Consider the following 18,306-nt stretch of genomic DNA (forward strand, 5'->3'; position numbering starts at 1 on the left):
TGTGTGATGATATTTGTGTGAAATTGGTCTGTATGAGAATGTGTTGGAGTTAGGATTTCAAGGGAAATTCTAAGGAAGTTGGTTTTAGTGAATGTAAGGACATGAGGACTCATATTGGTGGTATCCTGACGCTCCTAATAACCATTAAGACTCATATAGAGTATAATGGATTATGTCGGGAGGAGTAGCAGGAGGTCCTAGTCTATGGACCCGATCCGTCATAGACGTGAAAGGGACTTACTTTAGGAGTGGTTGGGTGAATACCCCTTGTGCCTAAAACTCTGTAGAGTTTGGGAACCGTCACAAGTGCAAGCCATCGAGAGCTCCAATGTCACTTACATAATCCGGATATCGAGTCTAGAATGGTGATGTTGTGTTATGGCTGTGGTTATTTGGACGATTCTGATAATTGCGTGATTGACCCTGATTGATGCGTAACTATTAAATTGCATGATTTCTTCTTATTTAAGTTAGCTTACCCTTCTTGCATATGTTTATTCTGTGTGTCTTCTATTTTTGCAATGATCGCCCTTAATGAATGACGTGAGCAGCTAAATGTACAGGTGAGGATACACCCCCTCCTGGACAGGAGTTGAGTGGTGTTTGGACGCTTCTAGCAGTAGTTGCCACCTTTAGTTTTGTTTAGATGTTTTGGGAAGTTTTGTATCCCCTTTTTTTTTAAGTGTAGCTGTATGTATAGGCAGTACATGTATAGTTATTTTGAGGATGACTGTATTGTTACCTTATATTGGTTTATTACTATCATATGCTTTTAAATTATCATAATTTAATATTTTGTTTGATAGCATAAAAACTATTAAAACGGGATGTTACAAAATCTATTTCTTAATAATATTTAAAATTTAATTAGAAAGATATTATTGAAAACTAAATAATAAAAAAATATACTTCATATAGAAAAGTTTGAAAGATACTTAAGTTTGATCTATAAAATTATTTTATGCAGTTATATATGTGAGTATGGTTTCCCTGCTGGAATAAATATGCCTCTGCTGTATTATTAACACAATACCTATTTTTCAACTTAATAAAAATATTTTGCTTTTAACTAAGCATTTAAACGACAGTTTATTCCTCCTCCTTATTTTTTAGTCGATTGTTTTATTTCCGGTCTCTTTTGTCCCGTCACTATTCTTGTGATATTATATTATGTAGTATTAAAATAAATTTATAGAATAAATATAATTTTGTTTTATCATTATGTAATAAAATTATAATTTCAATCCATAATACTTAAAATTAGGTTTTAATTACTAAATAAGATTTAAATTATTAATTTAAAATATAAAAAAATTATAATGTATTTAATTAATAATTAGATCTAAAAAAATATTTGTATAATTAATTGTGTTTTTATTATTACATTACAAAATTAGAATGATTCAAATTTGACGTATTAATGAATCGGTCTTTCAACCTAACCATTTCACAAAGTAATTAATAAATTTTAAAAAATGCTACATTTATTTCTTCTAAGATCATGATTCACACCTTCTCTAATTTTAAAATAAATATTTTTTATAACTTTAAGATTTTTTTATTAAAACAACAATTACATTTATTTTAACTATTACAAGACGGTTAACAACTTTTACTTTTATTTTATTTAAAAATAATATATCAAATAACAAGTACTAAAATTCAAACGTCAAGTTTTAAAACATAAAAATTAAAAATATTAAAAATATTAAAAAGAAATTATATGTTCTCTTAATTATAAATCCTCTAATAAAAGAAACAAAAAACTATATTTTAAAAAATTAATATTTTAATAAAAATAAAAAATATTTATAACATATATGATAAATTTATTACATTTAAACACGAATTTAAGTGTAAAAATAAATAAAATAAGAAGTATGTGTTTCATTTTATCAATAAGACTAAGATAACTATTTTTATCATAAAAATTAAAAAGTATATATTATTGAAAGGATATGTAAAAGTATAGCTAAAAATATTATTTATCAATTAAAGTTTACATAATTAAAATATATATTAACATAAAAAAATATAATAAAAAATAAAACTTCAAATATAAATAAGTAAAAACTAGCGGCAAATAATAGATTTGAGGTTTTGAATCCATCTAATTATAGAAGAAGTCAAACTATACGGTTTAAATGGATAGTTAAAAACAAGAGGTTTTATTAAATTGCAAAACCAGTAAAACGGACCGTTTTAATAACTCAGCATAGGCTCAATACAGAAAAACAACCCGACCCAATTCTCTGAAAGTGATCCAATCGCCTGAAACCTAATGGCTCCGAAGTCCAAGCCGGCGCCGTCGCCGTCGCAACCCGCCCCTCCTCCTCCCCTCGAAGATCTGTTCACGACGCTCAACAGGCACATCCGGGCTTCTGCATTCGACAATGTCGTCAAATTCACAGATCAGAGTTCGTCAATTTCATTTCTCTTCTCAAACGCTCCCCTCCCTTAACGTTCCTTTGTTTTCTCATCGGTATCTCGTTTCCATCGCAGTTCTTGCTATTGCACCCGACGATGAAGATGCGCTCCGATGCAAAGTCGTCGCGCTGATAAAAAATGACCGTGTCGAGGATGCGCTCTCCGCCATTAAGTCTTCACGGAAGCAGCTCGATGATTTTCATTTCTTCAAGGTACGTCAATTTCCGCTTTTGTTCTGCTTTGTCATTGGTTATTTGTCGAAATTGAGAATTGGATCTGAGGATATATTCTTATTGCGTGCGTTGTGATTTGTGTACCTCGAATTTGTATGTGTTAGAGGTTACTAATTGAAGTAGGGATTATAATAGCGGGCCGCTGTCGGATGCTGGATGGGAATGTTGGAACTGTCTAACACAAGTCACACTACAGGTCACGCACACACACAATATGCAGAGAAAACAGGATAGATTTTTTTCTCATTAACTGCAACAGCAATACAAAAATTATATAAACTGTCAGGATGACAGTTATTACAATCACACACGAAATATGATAGTTATTGTTAAGGCTAGCCATAGCAATCACTAAGCATACAGTCTCCATTCTAGCTACTGGTGCGTACACATCAGTGTAGTCAATACCATGCCTTTGAAGCAACTCCTTTGCAACAAGTCTAGCCTTGTGTTTGGCTATAGACCCATCTGGCTTAAATTTAACTTTAAACACCCATTTAACATCAATAGGATGTTTGTTGAGAGGTAAGTTTGAAAGCTCCCAGGTTTTGTTTCTCTCGATAGCTTCAATTTCTTCAAGCATCCCACTCCTCCATTCTTTGATGTTAATAGCCTGCTTCCAATCTAATGGTTCAGCACCCGCCATAAAAGCAAAATGGGCCATTTCTCCATTATCCGCTATCTCAGAATCATTGTAGACTTCATAATCAGAAAGTCTAGATGAAGGAAATCGTGTTCGGTGGGATCTTCTAGTGTCATCAGCTACAATATCACCACTAATAACATCACCAGCAGTATTAGGTTCTAAAGTCACCACCCTGTCTTCCAGAACAAAAGGAATGTGTAGGACTGCATCAGTTTCCCAACTCCAAGATGCCGCCTCGTCCACAACGACGTCCCTGCTTATCACTACCTGTTGTTTCCTTGGGTCATATAACTTGTAGGCTCCTGTTGGGTGCTAGCCAATCAAGATAAGAGACTCACTCTTCTCATCTATTATGCACCCTGGTATGATACCTGCAGTGGTCATGGCTGCACACTCTCACAATTATGCGCCCATCTCTTCTTTCACAACAAGGTTCGTCACAACCGTGCTCTGAATACCACTTTGTTGGAACTGTCTAACACAAGTCACACTACAGGTCACACACACACACAATATGCAGAGAAAACATGATAGATTTTTTTCTCATTAACTGCACAACAATACAAAAGTTATATAAACTGTCAGGATGACAGTTATTACAATCACACTCAAAATATGATAGTTATTGCAACTATAAAAGAAACAAACAACTCTTTGATTAATTTCAACAGGGAATGGCAAAAAGCGTGTTAGTAAGAACTGCGCTTTGTGGAGAAGGGTTTTAGGGGTAGGATGGAAAGAAATAATGGAATAATAGTGCAAATTATCCTCTTGTGTGATTGGCAGTAAAATCGAAACTGAGGAAGAAGGAAGGAAAGAGCTGTCGGCAACAAACCTCCAATCTAACTCAAACATGCTAATTGTCATTAAGTCATTGTCAAACCTTTAATTTTTAGTTTTTTTTTTTGACTTGAAGTTTTCTGCTGATGCATGTGCATGTGGGACTCTTACTGTCTTTTTTCGAACTTATTATTTGGATTCTTACATGAAGAAATTAAAGATGTGAGAACTTGGTAGTAAAGAAAAATAGCTTGATTATCTTATGCTTTACTATTTTGTCCATGATCTTGTTTGATATATCTGTATTCCATTGATCCGGTATAGTTAAGTTGGTTGTATGAATTATTTCAAGAATATATTACACTAACACCCCTCAAAGTTTCTCATGGTTGTGCTTAACCTTTCATATTTTTACATTTACTATACAACCTTCTTTACAGGGATATGTGGTTTAGTGTTTTTCAAACAATTAATGAGATTTAGCATAGGAATAGAAAAATAAGGGTATTGCTGAATCGATGGAAATTTGATGAAACCTTGGGGGTGAGTATAATTTACTCTTGTTTCAATTTTACTTGGTTTGTATTGTTTGTTTGGATTCTTTGTCTAAATCCAAGTACGTATGAAAACTCCACTGCTCTTAACTGAAAACCATATAGATTCATTGGTTTGAATGGTTAATCATTTCCTCACTAAGGCATATAAATGTTGATGTTTCACTGAAAACTGTTAGTTTATTGTACAATTGATTCATACATGCGTAAATGCTTACCATTGATTGCTGTTTTTTACTTTTTTGTTTCTATATAGGCATACTGCTTGTACAGACAAAACAAGTTGGATGAAGCTTTGGAGTCTTTGAAAAGACAAGAGAGAACTGATGAAACTATGCTTTTGGAGTGTCAGATATTGTATCGTCTAGGGAAAATGGATGCTTGCCTAGAAATCTACCAGAAGCTCCAAAATTCCAAGATTGATAACATGGAAATAAATTCTGTTGCAGCGTTAGTTATGGCTGGCAGGTCATCTGAAGTTCAAGGAATGCTGGATTCACTCCGGGTTAAAGCAACAAGCAGTTTTGAACTGGCATTCAATACTGCTTGTTCTTTAATTGCAAGGAAGAAGTACACAGATGCAGAACAACTCTTGTTATCAGGCCGAAGGTGATATGCTATTTTAATTATGGAAACTGTGAAATTGAACAAATTTACCTGCATTTCTATGGTTGAAAATAATGCTACAGTATAACAATCTTCATTTTTTTTATCTTGTGATGTCTATGTTATAAGTCTGACTTATCAGTAGTAGAAACTATATTTATGGCTCTTGTTGTGCTTGTTCTTGGGAATTCTTTAGCTTTGTTTCAAAATTTTATGTACCTGATTGTTCTGATACAAACTTACGTTGTTTGATCTTTACCAATAGTAATAGGTCCTTTTCGTTATGTTTGGAAATCAAGTGTGATTGAAATGTTGGGTGAGTAAAGAATTCCAGTTTGGAAAAGCATGGACAAATTGAGATTAATTTAAAGTCAAAATATGCATCAACCTTGGGTTATTTTTAACTTGAACAAGGATTGGAGAAACAATAGTCGAATAATGGGGTTACAAGTCATTTTGCTTGGTGTGACGTTGATAAAAATTTAGTTCTTGTTAAAAGTGGACTTAGTAAAAAAAAAGTTGAATACTGGCAGAAAGGCTTCAACTTTGAGGAGGAATGTGAAGGAAGTACTTCTTCGATGAGGAATTGTGTTTCCTGCTGTATTTTCCTGTCTTTTGTTCCAATAATACAGTATTATACAATATTCTGTGTTCTTTGCCCCTTTTTTCAATTTCTGTTTTGGTATTCTATCATAGTGATTCATTATATTAGGCACTAGCAATGGGGCACAATATGATTTTTTTTTATTGTTTTAATTTGAATGTTCTTTGATGCTATTGTTTGTTTTACTTCCTTACTCTATAATTGATAACCTATTAAGAAGTTAAACCATTCAGTGACTTATTATATTAGGTACCGGCAACGGGTGCAGTCTGAATTTCGTTGTTGATTGTTTTGATTTAAATTCACTTTGATTTCATTGTTGGCTTACTTCCTTATTTAGTGTTTGGTAACCTATTTAAGCCGTGCCATATACTTATGTTAATTCCCATATATTGCATCAGAATTGGTCAAGAGGTCCTGATGGAAGATAACTTGGCTGATGATGAGATAGAACTTGAATTGTCTCCTATAGCTGTACAATTAGCCTATGTCCAGCAGGTAAAAGTTTTTATCTCAAACTTATCTCCTTCAAACTATTATGTTTTCAAGAGCCAGAGATATTAATCTACTATGGATGAACAGCTTCTTGGGCGTAAGCAAGATGCTATTGAAGCTTATACAGACACAATCAAACGAGATATGGCTGATGAATCATCAATTGCAGTGGCAGTGAACAATCTTATTTCACTGAAAGGTTCAAAAGATGTTTCTGATAGCTTAAGGAAACTTGATCGACTGAAAGACAAAGAGAGTCAAAGCTTTCGGCTAGCTCCATCACTGGACCTGAAACTTTCAGCAAAAGAAAAGGAAGCGATATATGCAAATAGGATTCTTTTACTTCTTCATGCTAATAAGATCGAGCAGGTTTTTCTTCTTTTTTTGTCTTGAATCATCAATTGTGTGTCATTTGTTCTTTTTTTAGAATGAGCAAGGGAGCACACTCTTTATTATTACTTCACTGTGAAAATTTGTAGGCACGAGAACTTGTTTCAGCATTACCAGACATGTTCCCTGAAAGTGTGATACCAGTATTACTGCAAGCTGCCCTCTTGGTTAGAGAGAACAAAGCTGGAAGGGCCGAGGAAATATTAGCACAATTTGCTACTAAGTTCCCTGAGAAGTCCAAAGTTGTTCACTTAGCCCGGGCGCAGGTGGCAGCTGCTGCTGGCCATCCACATATTGCAGCCGATTCTCTGGCAAAGATATCTGATATCCAGCATATGCCTGCTACTGTTGCCACCCTTGTGTCTTTAAAAGAGCGAGCTGGTGACATTGATGGTGCAGCTGCTGTGCTTGATGCTGCAACTAAATGGTGGTCTAATGCTATGACTGAGGACAATAAGCTTAATATTATAATGCAAGAAGCTGCGTCATTCAAGCTCAGGCATGGCAAAGAGGAGGAGGCTGCTAAACTCTATGAGGAACTCGTCAAAAACCAGGGAAGCGTAGAAGCACTGGTTGGGCTTGTAACAACAGTTGCACGCATGGATGTCAACAAGGCAGAGCTTTATGAAAAGCAACTCAAGGCCCTACCTGGTTTAAAGGGAATTGATGTGGACAGTTTGGAGCGTACATCTGGAGTGAAACAAGTTGAGGCCCCTCGCGTTGGAGTCTCTGAAACATATGAGGAAGGAAAGAACAAGACAAAAACTAAGAAAAAGAGAAAAAGAAAGCCAAGGTATCCTAAAGGGTTCGACCCTGCAAATCCAGGTCCTCCCCCAGATCCAGAAAGGTGGCTTCCCAAACGAGAAAGATCAACATATAGGCCCAAGAGGAAGGACAAAAGAGCTGCTCAAGTGAGAGGATCTCAAGGTGCTGTAGTTAGAGATAAACATGATACTGGTGCATCATCCAACACTTCACATTCAAAATCAAACCAGGGAACTTCCAAAGGAGCTGGGCAGAATGCAGTTTCCGAGCAAACCAAGCCTTCTTCCAAGTCCTCCAGAAAGAAATCTAGGAATTGAATGAGATGAGGGTTCATACAGTTTTTTTGAACTTTTTTAGCTCACAGTTTGTTCATGCTGTTTAATGACTGAGATGATGGTTCATACATTGGAATCCACTGCGTGGGTTCAAATTCAAAACCTTAAGTTTTGATTCAACCAATGAGTACAGTTAGACGCAATCATCAATGTGCAAGTTTGTTTATTTTCTTTCATTTCCCGTCCTCTTTACGGATTGCACTATACTACACCTCTAAGCAGATTTCATATTTTAGAAATGCATTTTTTTGTAGTGGTCACATATTTTTACTCAACCTTTCTGTTCAAGTCAGGTAAGATTTCTATGGACAACAAAATTCCTTTTAAAGATTTTGCAAATATCAAAGTCATTTAGTACTTTTTATTTAGTAGTTAAAATTATTGGGAGAATGTTGAAGCAGTATTTAAATATATTATTTTCAAAATTAAACTCTGCAATTATGGAAAGCATGCTCCACTTTTTAACGCAATGCCAAAATACGTTTTTGTTTTTCTTACTAATATAATTAGTCTACACCCAATTGATGCAGGTCTTGTCTTGGTATAAGGATCATAACTTAACGTGATATTATGCAAGGGAAATTTCTCTCTTTTTCTTTTAGTTGTCCTAACTAAAGAAGACAAGGGTTTCGTTGAAAGTTCATGAGCCCAAACAAAACACAATCAATTTATAATGTTTGAAGTTTATCTTCTTTTTTTAACAACTTAACTGGTTTGTAATATATATTATTTATAAAAAGTTTATACAAATTAAAATTACTGCGTTCAAATCCTAATATATTAACATATAGTTAAACAGAAATCATTTTGTACTAGTTAATGTACACCCGATAAGTTTCACAATTTTGTTCACGCAACCCATAAAAAAATATTTTACTGATTATAGTTATAATAAAAGTATAGAATTTAATTTACCATATATGTTTAAACAATAACACCAATGACTTTTTCTTATGTATCAATCACCTTATAATCTTGAAAAAAAGAAAAAACTTAAACGTTATCATCGTTTTGTTAATAGCATAGAGAAGTTGATATGTTGTTTCAAAGTGTTATTCTCGAATATGAGTACCTCTTCCATTCATGTTCTGAAAATGGTATAATAATATTTGCATCACACAGGGTGCCTATGGAAGAAGAAAAATACTAAAAATATTTTCCATATTCCAAACACCAATGAAGTTTTTCTAATACAATTTTATAATTAAGCATTGGATGAGGCCACAAAAGTGATTTTAGAAGTTTAAAATGTGATGATTTGGGCAATGCATTTCATTAGAAATTCTCTTCCTATTTTAGATGACTTCTTTAACCTTCCAACCTTTATTTTTCTTTTGGAATCTCTACCAAAACTCAAACACTTGGGTAGGTTTTATAAATATATATATATATATATATATATATATATATATATATATATATATATATATATATTTTGATCTTACCAAAAAGAGTTGGTTACTTGTAAAAAATGTCAAATGGTATAGTTCATTGAGATAACATTATTAACTATGATTCATCAATACATTTGATTTATTATATTATTCGTTTCATAATTTAGAATTTTATTATGATTTTATCTTTGAAAAACACTTAAAAAAATTAAAGAAATAAATGTATTTAAACGACAATTAATTTTAACTCTTAAATAATATAAAATTATTTGAAATAAGAAATAATGTAACTCTTATAAATAAATTTTCTAAAAGAATTACTTTAATTTTTATGTATGCTAATTTCAATTTATTAAAAGAAATATTCAGTATTTTTGTAGAAAAAATATAAGTATGAACTTACTCCCAAACTATCTTTTACTCATTTAATGTGGAATTAGGTGTCTGTTTTTTTCTTAGTTAGTTTCTCCATATTTCAAAAAAACCTATTAATTAAGAAGATACAATCTTCAACAAAACAACAAAGTTAAATGAGGGAAAATTGAGGTTAAATTGTTATGCTAGGAAGAAAACCACTTTCTTCATCCAAACATATTATTTTGAAAATTACACCCTAATTAATTTAAAGTAACAAGTATCTTTAATTTTTTTTTTATAATTTCTACACAATATTGTAAAAAATAAAATTGTATTTTAATTCATTTACAAAAATATATATAAATAAATTGAAATTTGATCGACTAATATGAAATAATTTTAACTTTTTATTATGAATAAGCAATAACAAAATTGAAACTATAAAATAATAATTTATATGTTTCAGTGAAATTAATAACTAATGTTACCCTCAACTTTAACTTTTAGTGAAAATTAAATTAATTCATTTTAAAAAATTTTGAACTAATTTAATGCTTCAATTTTAGAAATACGTGAATTTAGTTCATTCAACCAAATTTTGATAAGTTTATTTAATGTTTTATGTGACGTCCCATTTTAATAGATTAAACTACTAAATAAAATATCACACAGTTATAATAACGAGAAGCATTCAGATGAACATACAATGTAGGGGAGATAACTATTACAGTCATCCAGAAAATACTGCGAAAACGGATTTAGGCATGCCACCATACCATAAACAGAAACAAATCTAAAGTTTAACAGTTGGGCAAAAGAAATGCTCTAAGAGCATGGTATTACAAGGCACTAGGGCCATGGAACTTCTTCGAAAGCCACCTCAACGGGCCCACTAGGCTGCACTGCTACCACCATCAGGCCTACCTTCAGAAGTATTCCCATCTGCTCCCACCAACGGTGATCATCGCAAAAGAGAAGACACAACGGAAACATACATAAAGTGCAAGGGTAAGCTAGTGTAACTTGAAACTTATCATATTGTAAAGGGATAAGTGCATAGACATTCACAGGCATACAACACAGAGACATACAAGTCATGTTATGGCAAACAAGCAAGACACTATGACTCTATTATCCGGATACATATACTAAGATCGGATTCACTGGACGCTTGCACTTGTGGTGGCCTCTACTGCTCTGCAGAGCCATTGCCAATGGGTTTCACCCTACCACACACAAGGTTAGCCTTTAAACGTTTAAGGCCATTATCCTGCCAAAGACTAAGGCCTCCCGCTACTCTCACCACTTGGGTCAGTTTGCTCTACTTGAGACTCACTGACCCTTTAGAGTTTCGGGATGCAATCCTTACTTGAATCCTTATCTTAATATATACACTACACGCCACCATAAAGTCTCCCCACGAGACTCATGGAATTATGCCTATTTCACACCAACCTCATGGCTCATATCACATAACAACCACTTGCAACCTCAACATTTATTTCTCATGCTCATTATCAACCATCCAAACACAACTTCATACATTACTCATGCTATCATTCATCTCATACTTTATAAATGCATACCAAGACATACATATATCACAAAATAGTATTCATCCCAAATAAATGTGTGCCAAAATTTAAGTACCTGCAATTCCATACAATCAAGCATAATCCACAACCATAACTCTTACACCAAAATTCCAAAGAAAATTTATTATCATAAAACCAAAATCATTGCAGTAATGCGTGACACATTTCTCAAGCTACAGATATCTAATTGACGATCCAACCGGTCAAACCATAAAATAGCATGTTGTGAACCAAATGTCAAAATTTGAGCTCAATCCAACGGTTAATGAGTCAGAAAATTCAATTTTACTAAAACTGCGCATATCAGAAAAATACCCAGTCGCCCAGCGAGTCAAGGAACTCGCCCAGCGACTGTGCGACGCATCAGAATACGAAAAAAGACGTCAAACATCACAGTTTCATGAATATTTGAACCCCTAACTCAGAAATATACCAAAACTAACATTTTCCAATCATTTAAGCATAAAACATAAACGAAAACAGACCACATATTTCAAAAACGCGAAAAGAACCTATCTTCCCTTACCTTGCTTAGATGCTAAAACGAAATAGACCCGCAACTAAGAAGTATTTCAGCTCCAAGGGCTAGAGCAGTGAGCTGAAACATGGAAATCAGCACAGAACGGGGTAAATAAACGGAACCTAACTGACCAACATGCTCAAACAGCGGGAAAAGGGGAAGAAAGTAGACCAAATGCTCAAGAGTTCGACTTACCAGGAAGTATAGGGTCGATCTTTGCTACCTCAGGATGGAAGAGGACTGTGCCCTAGCAGAGCCTTGCTAAGGATAGAGGGTTTGGGGAAGAGGGCAGCTCTGGAAAACAGAAGGGTGAAGAATGAGAGAGTTGGAAGGGTATAGGGTCCTACTGAAGGGCTGCCCTTGGGCCTACGAAGGGACCAGGCCCAAACTCTATATACTGAAAAAGGGGCTTACAACATCTCCCCAACAACAAAAATTTTTCGTCCTCGAAAAATTAGACTTACCAGAACAGATGTGGGTATGAACTCCTCATGTCCTCCTCAAGCTCCCAAGTACAGTCACCTGTCCTCCGGTCCCATATGACCTTCACGAGACTAGTGGCTCTTCCTTTGCGCTCCTTAACTTGGCGATCCTTTATAGCCACGGGCTGTACCACTACCTGGAGATTCTCCCTGACTTCCACCTCCTCCGCCTCTAACACATGTGATGGGTCAAACACGTACTTCCGTAGCTGTGAAACATGAAAGACTGGGTGTAGATTAGCCAACTGGGGTGGCAATGCAACCTCATAAGCCACGGGCCCTATCCTCCTCAAGATCTTATACGGACCCAAGAACTTAGGTGACAACTTCCTTGAGCGGATAGCCCTCCCCACACCAGTGGTTCGGGTCACCCTCAAGAACACGTGCTCCCCAGCCTCAAACTCTAAGGGTCTCCTTCTTCGGTCTGCATATGCCTTCTGCCTACTCTGAGATGCTTGCAACCTGTCTCTCACCAACTGCACCTTCTCTGTGGTTTGTTGCAACAACTCTGGTCCAACCAAAACTGACTCACCGTCCTGGTACCAACACAAGGGAGTCCTACATCTCCTCCCATACAAAGCCTCATAAGGCGCCATCCCTATACTTGCTTGGTAACTGTTGTTGTAGGTGAACTCCACCAGTGGTAACACTTCATCCCAACTGCCAAGGTGGTCCAAGATACATGTCCTCAACAAGTCCTCCAAGGACTGAATTACCCTCTCTGACTGGCCATCCGTCTGAGGATGATAAGCAGAACTCATCCTCAACTTGCTACCCATCGCCTCCTGCAGTGCCTGCCAGAACCTGGAAGTGAACCGGGGGTCTCTGTCAGACACTATGCTACTAGGCACTCCATGAAGTCTCACTATCTCTCGGATGTAAAGCTGGGCCAACTTGGTCATAGACATCCTGAGATTCACGGCCAAAAAGTGAGCACTCTTCGTCAAACGATCCACCACTACCCATATAGCATCATGTCCTCTCACGGTGCGAGGCAAGTGGGTAACAAAATCCATGGCTATGCTATCCCACTTCCACACCGGAATATCTAGGGGTTGAAGTGTTCCACCGGGCTTCTGATGCTCCACCTTAGCCTTTTGACAAGTCAAACAGGCCGATACAAACTGTGCAACTTCCTTTTTCATGCCCTGCCACCAAAAGTTCTCCTTGAGGTCTTGGTACATCTTAGTCATGCCAGGGTGCAGACTAAGACGACTCTTGTGTCCCTCCTCAAGGATCAACTTCCTCAACTCAACATCTTCTGGTACACAAACTCTGCCTCTGAACCTCAACACACCATCACTGCCCAAGGCAAACTCCTTGGCTTGATCCGTCCCCAGTAGCTCTTTTACCTTCTGTAGGCTAACATCCCTTGCTTGCCTCTCCCTGATTAAGCCCAAGAAGTCACTAGATATAACCAAGGTGCTACACCTGATGTATTCCGACTCCAACTCAAACTGTAGCTTCATGTCTCTGAAGCTCTCAAGCAACTCTAACTCTTTTATCATCAAGTGTGCCACATGCACTGCCTTCCTACTCAATGCGTCCGCCACCACATTTGCCTTCCCTGGATGATAGAGAAGCTCGAAGTCGTAGTCCTTCAGAAACTCTATCCACCGCCTCTGCCTCATATTTAACTCTTTCTGATCGAAGAGATACTTCAAACTCTTGTGGTCACTAAACACACGGAACTGTGCTCCATACAAGTAGTGCCTCCATATCTTCAAAGCAAAAACCACCGCTGCTAACTCTAGGTCATGAGTGGGGTAGTTCTTCTCATGAACCTTCAACTGCCTTGAAGCATAAGCCACCACCTTCCTCTCTTGCATCAAGACACATCCAAGGCCCTGATGAGAGGCATCACAGTAAACCTCAAAGGGTTTACTCACATCTGGGATTACCAACACTGGGGCACTCGTCAGCCTCTGCTTGAGCTCTCTGAAGCTCTCTTCACATCTATCAGTCCATGTAAACGGTTGATCTTTTCGGGTTAACTGTGTCAAGGGTGCCACTATCTTGGAGAACCCCTCTATAAATCTCCTGTAGTAGCCAGCTAAACCCACGAAACTCCGAATCTCAGTCACTGACTTGGGACACTCCCACTGTATCACGGCCTCTACCTTAGCTGGATCCACAGCTATACCCTGAGCTGATATCACGTGCCCCAAAAACTGCACCTCTCTCATCCAGAAGTCGCACTTCGACAACTTGGCAAACAGTTGTTTCTCTCTCAAAATGCTAAGCACTATCCTCAGATGCTCGGCATGTTCCTCCTGCGTCCTGGAGTAGATGAGAATGTCGTCTATGAAGACCACGACAAACTTATCTAAAAACGGACGGAAGATCCGGTTCATGTAATCCATGAACAAAGCTGGAGCATTAGTCACACCGAATGGCATGACAACATACTCATAGTGCCCATATCTGGATCTGAAAGCAGTCTTCTCAACATCTTCTGCCTTCACCAAAATCTGATGATAACCTGACCGGAGATCAATCTTGGAGAACACCGACGCCCCATGTAGCTGGTCCATCAAATCATCTATTCTCGGCAAGGGGTACTTATTCTTGATAGTCAGCTTGTTCAGCTGCCTATAGTCCACACACAACCTTGAGCCACCGTCCTTCTTCTTCACAAGCAAAACAGGCGCTCCCCACGGCGAAGCACTCGGCCGTATAAACCGTTTCTCAAGCAATTCCTCTATCTGCTTCTTTAACTCTACTAACTCTGCTGGGGCCATGCGGTAAGGAGCTATCGATACAGGTCCGGCTCCTGGTACCAAGTCTATGGAGAACTCCACTTCTCTTCTTGGGGGCAAACCCGGTACCTCTTTGGGGAACACATCCTCAAAGTCCCTGACCACTGGTATCGCGGTAATCCTCTCCTCCTTCTCGACTTCTATCCTGGCAAAGACCATATAACACTGCGCGCCGCTCTGAATTTCCTTCATTACCCCATGGAAAGACAACAACTCGGGCTCCTCTGAGTTGGAGAACAACAGCTTCTTCTCTCGACAGTCTATGAGAACACGGTTGGCAGAGAGCCAATCCATTCCCAAGATCACATCTAGTCCTTGCAGAGGGAGACATATGAGGTTGACTTTGTATACGCGTCCCTCTACCTCAACTGGACATCTAGCACACACCGAAGAAGTCCTAACCAACCCAGATGCCGGAGTAGATACCACGAGATCAAACTGTAGCTCACACATCGGCAGACTCAACTCCCGCACACAAGACTCTGACACAAAAGAGTGTGTCGCCCCGGAATCAAAAAGCACACAACAAGACTTGCCAGATATTACACAACAACCAATAACAAGGTTACCTGAACCTGCTGCCTCTGACCCGGTCATCGCAAAGACCCTGCCTGCAGCCTGAGGCCTGCTGCCTCCTCCTCTCTGCTGAGTCTGGCCTGAACTCTGACTCGGAGTGTGTGGTGAAGGTCGTGCAACTGTCCTCCTCAGAGTGGGGCAATCCCTACCAAAGTGGCCCTCTCTGCCACAATGGTTGCACCTGCGGAAACCTGATAGCTGCGGGCAGAAATTCTTCCCATGCGGCCCTCCGCAATGATAGCACTGAATCCTGCTGGGCGAGGAAGAAAAGCCTCTAGACCCCTGTGGCTGTGGATGAGGCCTAGCATAAGGCTTCCTCTTCTCTTCAACCCTCGGCCTGGACCCAGATGGTCCACTGACTCTCTGTTGTGGCTGTTGCTGAGCTTCCACCTCTACCTTCATTCGCTCAATGACCCTGGCCTTTTCCACCAAGGCCGCAAAGTCCTTAATGGACAGTGGAGCTATCATCAGGCGGATATCTCCTCTGAGACCATTCTCAAACTTCCTGCAACGCCACTCCTCATCGAGCGGCATGGTGTAAAAACGCCCCAGATGCTTGAACCTCTCGGCGTACTCAGCTACTGACTTGTTCCCCTGCGTCAGCTGGAGGAACTCAACCTCCTTAGCGTACCTCACGCTATCAGGGAAGTACTCTGAAAGAAACCTCCTCTTGAAGGCTTCCCATGTGATATCCTCATGCTTCTCTTCCATCACCAGCTTCATGCTAGCCCACCAATGCTCAGCCTCTCCAGTGAGCATGTAGACAGTGAAAGCCAGTCTGCTCTCATCGGGGCACCTCTTGGCATCAAAGATGCGCTCCATATCTTTCATCCATTGGTCCGCCTGATCGGGACTCTTCTTGCCATCAAACTTGGCAGGTTGGTGCTTCAAAAAGTCTTCCAAACTCCATTCAGGGGGTGGAGGTTGGGGATGAGGACCATACATCTGAGCACCAGCAGCATTCTCCCCTAACTGACGGAGAGCATCCACGTGCTGCCTCTGAGCATCCTCTGCAGCCTGCCTAGCAGCTTCCATCTGCTGCATCATGAAGTTCTGCTGCTCGAGAGAGGCTTCCTGGCGCTGCATCGCCGCCTCATGCTGTTGTATCATGGCATTGCTTTGCTGAGTCAAAGCCGCAGCCATGGCCTCGATCGCCCTGGCCAGATCTTGTCCGTCGCGCTGAGGGGGTGGAGTAGGAGCGATACGCGGGGGTGCCATATCACTGGACACACAGAAAGCACCATCAGAACTTGGTTAGATTGGAAACTCATCGAAACATGACAGGAAGACACAACGAAAGCTAAGCAAACACATAGCCCACAGACACTTAGGAACGAAGGCTCTGATACCATAAAAGTGTGACGTCCCATTTTAATAGATTAAACTACTAAATAAAATATCACACAGTTATAATAACGAGAAGCATTCAGATGAACATACAATGTAGGGGAGATAACTATTACAGTCATCCAGAAAATACTGCGAAAACGGATTTAGGCATGCCACCATACCATAAACAGAAACAAATCTAAAGTTTAACAGTTGGGCAAAAGAAATGCTCTAAGAGCATGGTATTACAAGGCACTAGGGCCATGGAACTTCTTCGAAAGCCACCTCAACGGGCCCACTAGGCTGCACTGCTACCACCATCAGGCCTACCTCCAGAAGTATTCCCATCTGCTCCCACCAACGGTGATCATCGCAAAAGAGAAGACACAACGGAAACATACATAAAGTGCAAGGGTAAGCTAGTGTAACTTGAAACTTATCATATTGTAAAGGGATAAGTGCATAGACATTCACAGGCATACAACACAGAGACATACAAGTCATGTTATGGCAAACAAGCAAGACACTATGACTCTATTATCCGGATACATATACTAAGATCGGATTCACTGGACGCTTGCACTTGTGGTGGCCTCTACTGCTCTGCAGAGCCATTGCCAATGGGTTTCACCCTACCACACACAAGGTTAGCCTTTAAACGTTTAAGGCCATTATCCTGCCAAAGACTAAGGCCTCCCGCTACTCTCACCACTTGGGTCAGTTTGCTCTACTTGAGACTCACTGACCCTTTAGAGTTTCGGGATGCAATCCTTACTTGAATCCTTATCTTAATATATACACTACACGCCACCATAAAGTCTCCCCACGAGACTCATGGAATTATGCCTATTTCACACCAACCTCATGGCTCATATCACATAACAACCACTTGCAACCTCAACATTTATTTCTCATGCTCATTATCAACCATCCAAACACAACTTCATACATTACTCATGCTATCATTCATCTCATACTTTATAAATGCATACCAAGACATACATATATCACAAAATAGTATTCATCCCAAATAAATGTGTGCCAAAATTTAAGTACCTGCAATTCCATACAATCAAGCATAATCCACAACCATAACTCTTACACCAAAATTCCAAAGAAAATTTATTATCATAAAACCAAAATCATTGCAGTAATGCGTGACACATTTCTCAAGCTACAGATATCTAATTGACGATCCAACCGGTCAAACCATAAAATAGCATGTTGTGAACCAAATGTCAAAATTTGAGCTCAATCCAACGGTTAATGAGTCAGAAAATTCAATTTTACTAAAACTGCGCATATCAGAAAAATACCCAGTCGCCCAGCGAGTCAAGGAACTCGCCCAGCGACTGTGCGACGCATCAGAATACGAAAAAAGACGTCAAACATCACAGTTTCATGAATATTTGAACCCCTAACTCAGAAATATACCAAAACTAACATTTTCCAATCATTT

At 38.6% G+C, this 18,306-nt stretch overlaps 1 protein-coding gene and 1 long non-coding RNA gene across 2 annotated transcripts; one reads left to right on the plus strand and one right to left on the minus strand.

The window, feature by feature from the left end:
- Nucleotides 1–2,250: 2,250 nt before the first annotated feature.
- On the plus strand, nucleotides 2,251–8,011 carry LOC114173783 (signal recognition particle subunit SRP72-like). The gene is made up of 6 exons (XM_028058375.1): nucleotides 2,251–2,417; nucleotides 2,503–2,639; nucleotides 4,897–5,249; nucleotides 6,252–6,348; nucleotides 6,433–6,714; nucleotides 6,825–8,011. Exons 1-6 carry the CDS (start codon nucleotides 2,282–2,284, stop codon nucleotides 7,815–7,817), a joined length of 1,998 nt encoding a protein of 665 aa, XP_027914176.1. The 5' UTR covers nucleotides 2,251–2,281; the 3' UTR covers nucleotides 7,818–8,011.
- Nucleotides 8,012–10,230: 2,219 nt separating this feature from the next.
- Nucleotides 10,231–12,007, minus strand: LOC114172990. The gene is made up of 3 exons (XR_003602441.1): nucleotides 11,897–12,007; nucleotides 11,708–11,779; nucleotides 10,231–10,528 (listed from the first exon to the last, which is right to left on the minus strand). It is a non-coding gene; the product is annotated as an uncharacterized LOC114172990 (long non-coding RNA).
- Nucleotides 12,008–18,306: the final 6,299 nt, after the last annotated feature.

Source organism: Vigna unguiculata, chromosome 2 (genome assembly GCF_004118075.2).
Source record: "Vigna unguiculata cultivar IT97K-499-35 chromosome 2, ASM411807v1, whole genome shotgun sequence".
NCBI lineage: Eukaryota > Viridiplantae > Streptophyta > Magnoliopsida > Fabales > Fabaceae > Vigna > Vigna unguiculata.

Coding starts and splice junctions, on each gene's coding strand:
- LOC114173783 (XM_028058375.1), top strand. CDS start 2,282: ATGGCTCCGAAGTCCAAGCCGGCGCCGTCGCCGTCGCAACCCGCCCCT. Junction 2,418..2,502: donor CGTCAAATTCACAGATCAGA/GTTCGTCAATTT, acceptor TTTCCATCGCAG/TTCTTGCTATTGCACCCGAC. Junction 6,715..6,824: donor ATGCTAATAAGATCGAGCAG/GTTTTTCTTCTT, acceptor GAAAATTTGTAG/GCACGAGAACTTGTTTCAGC.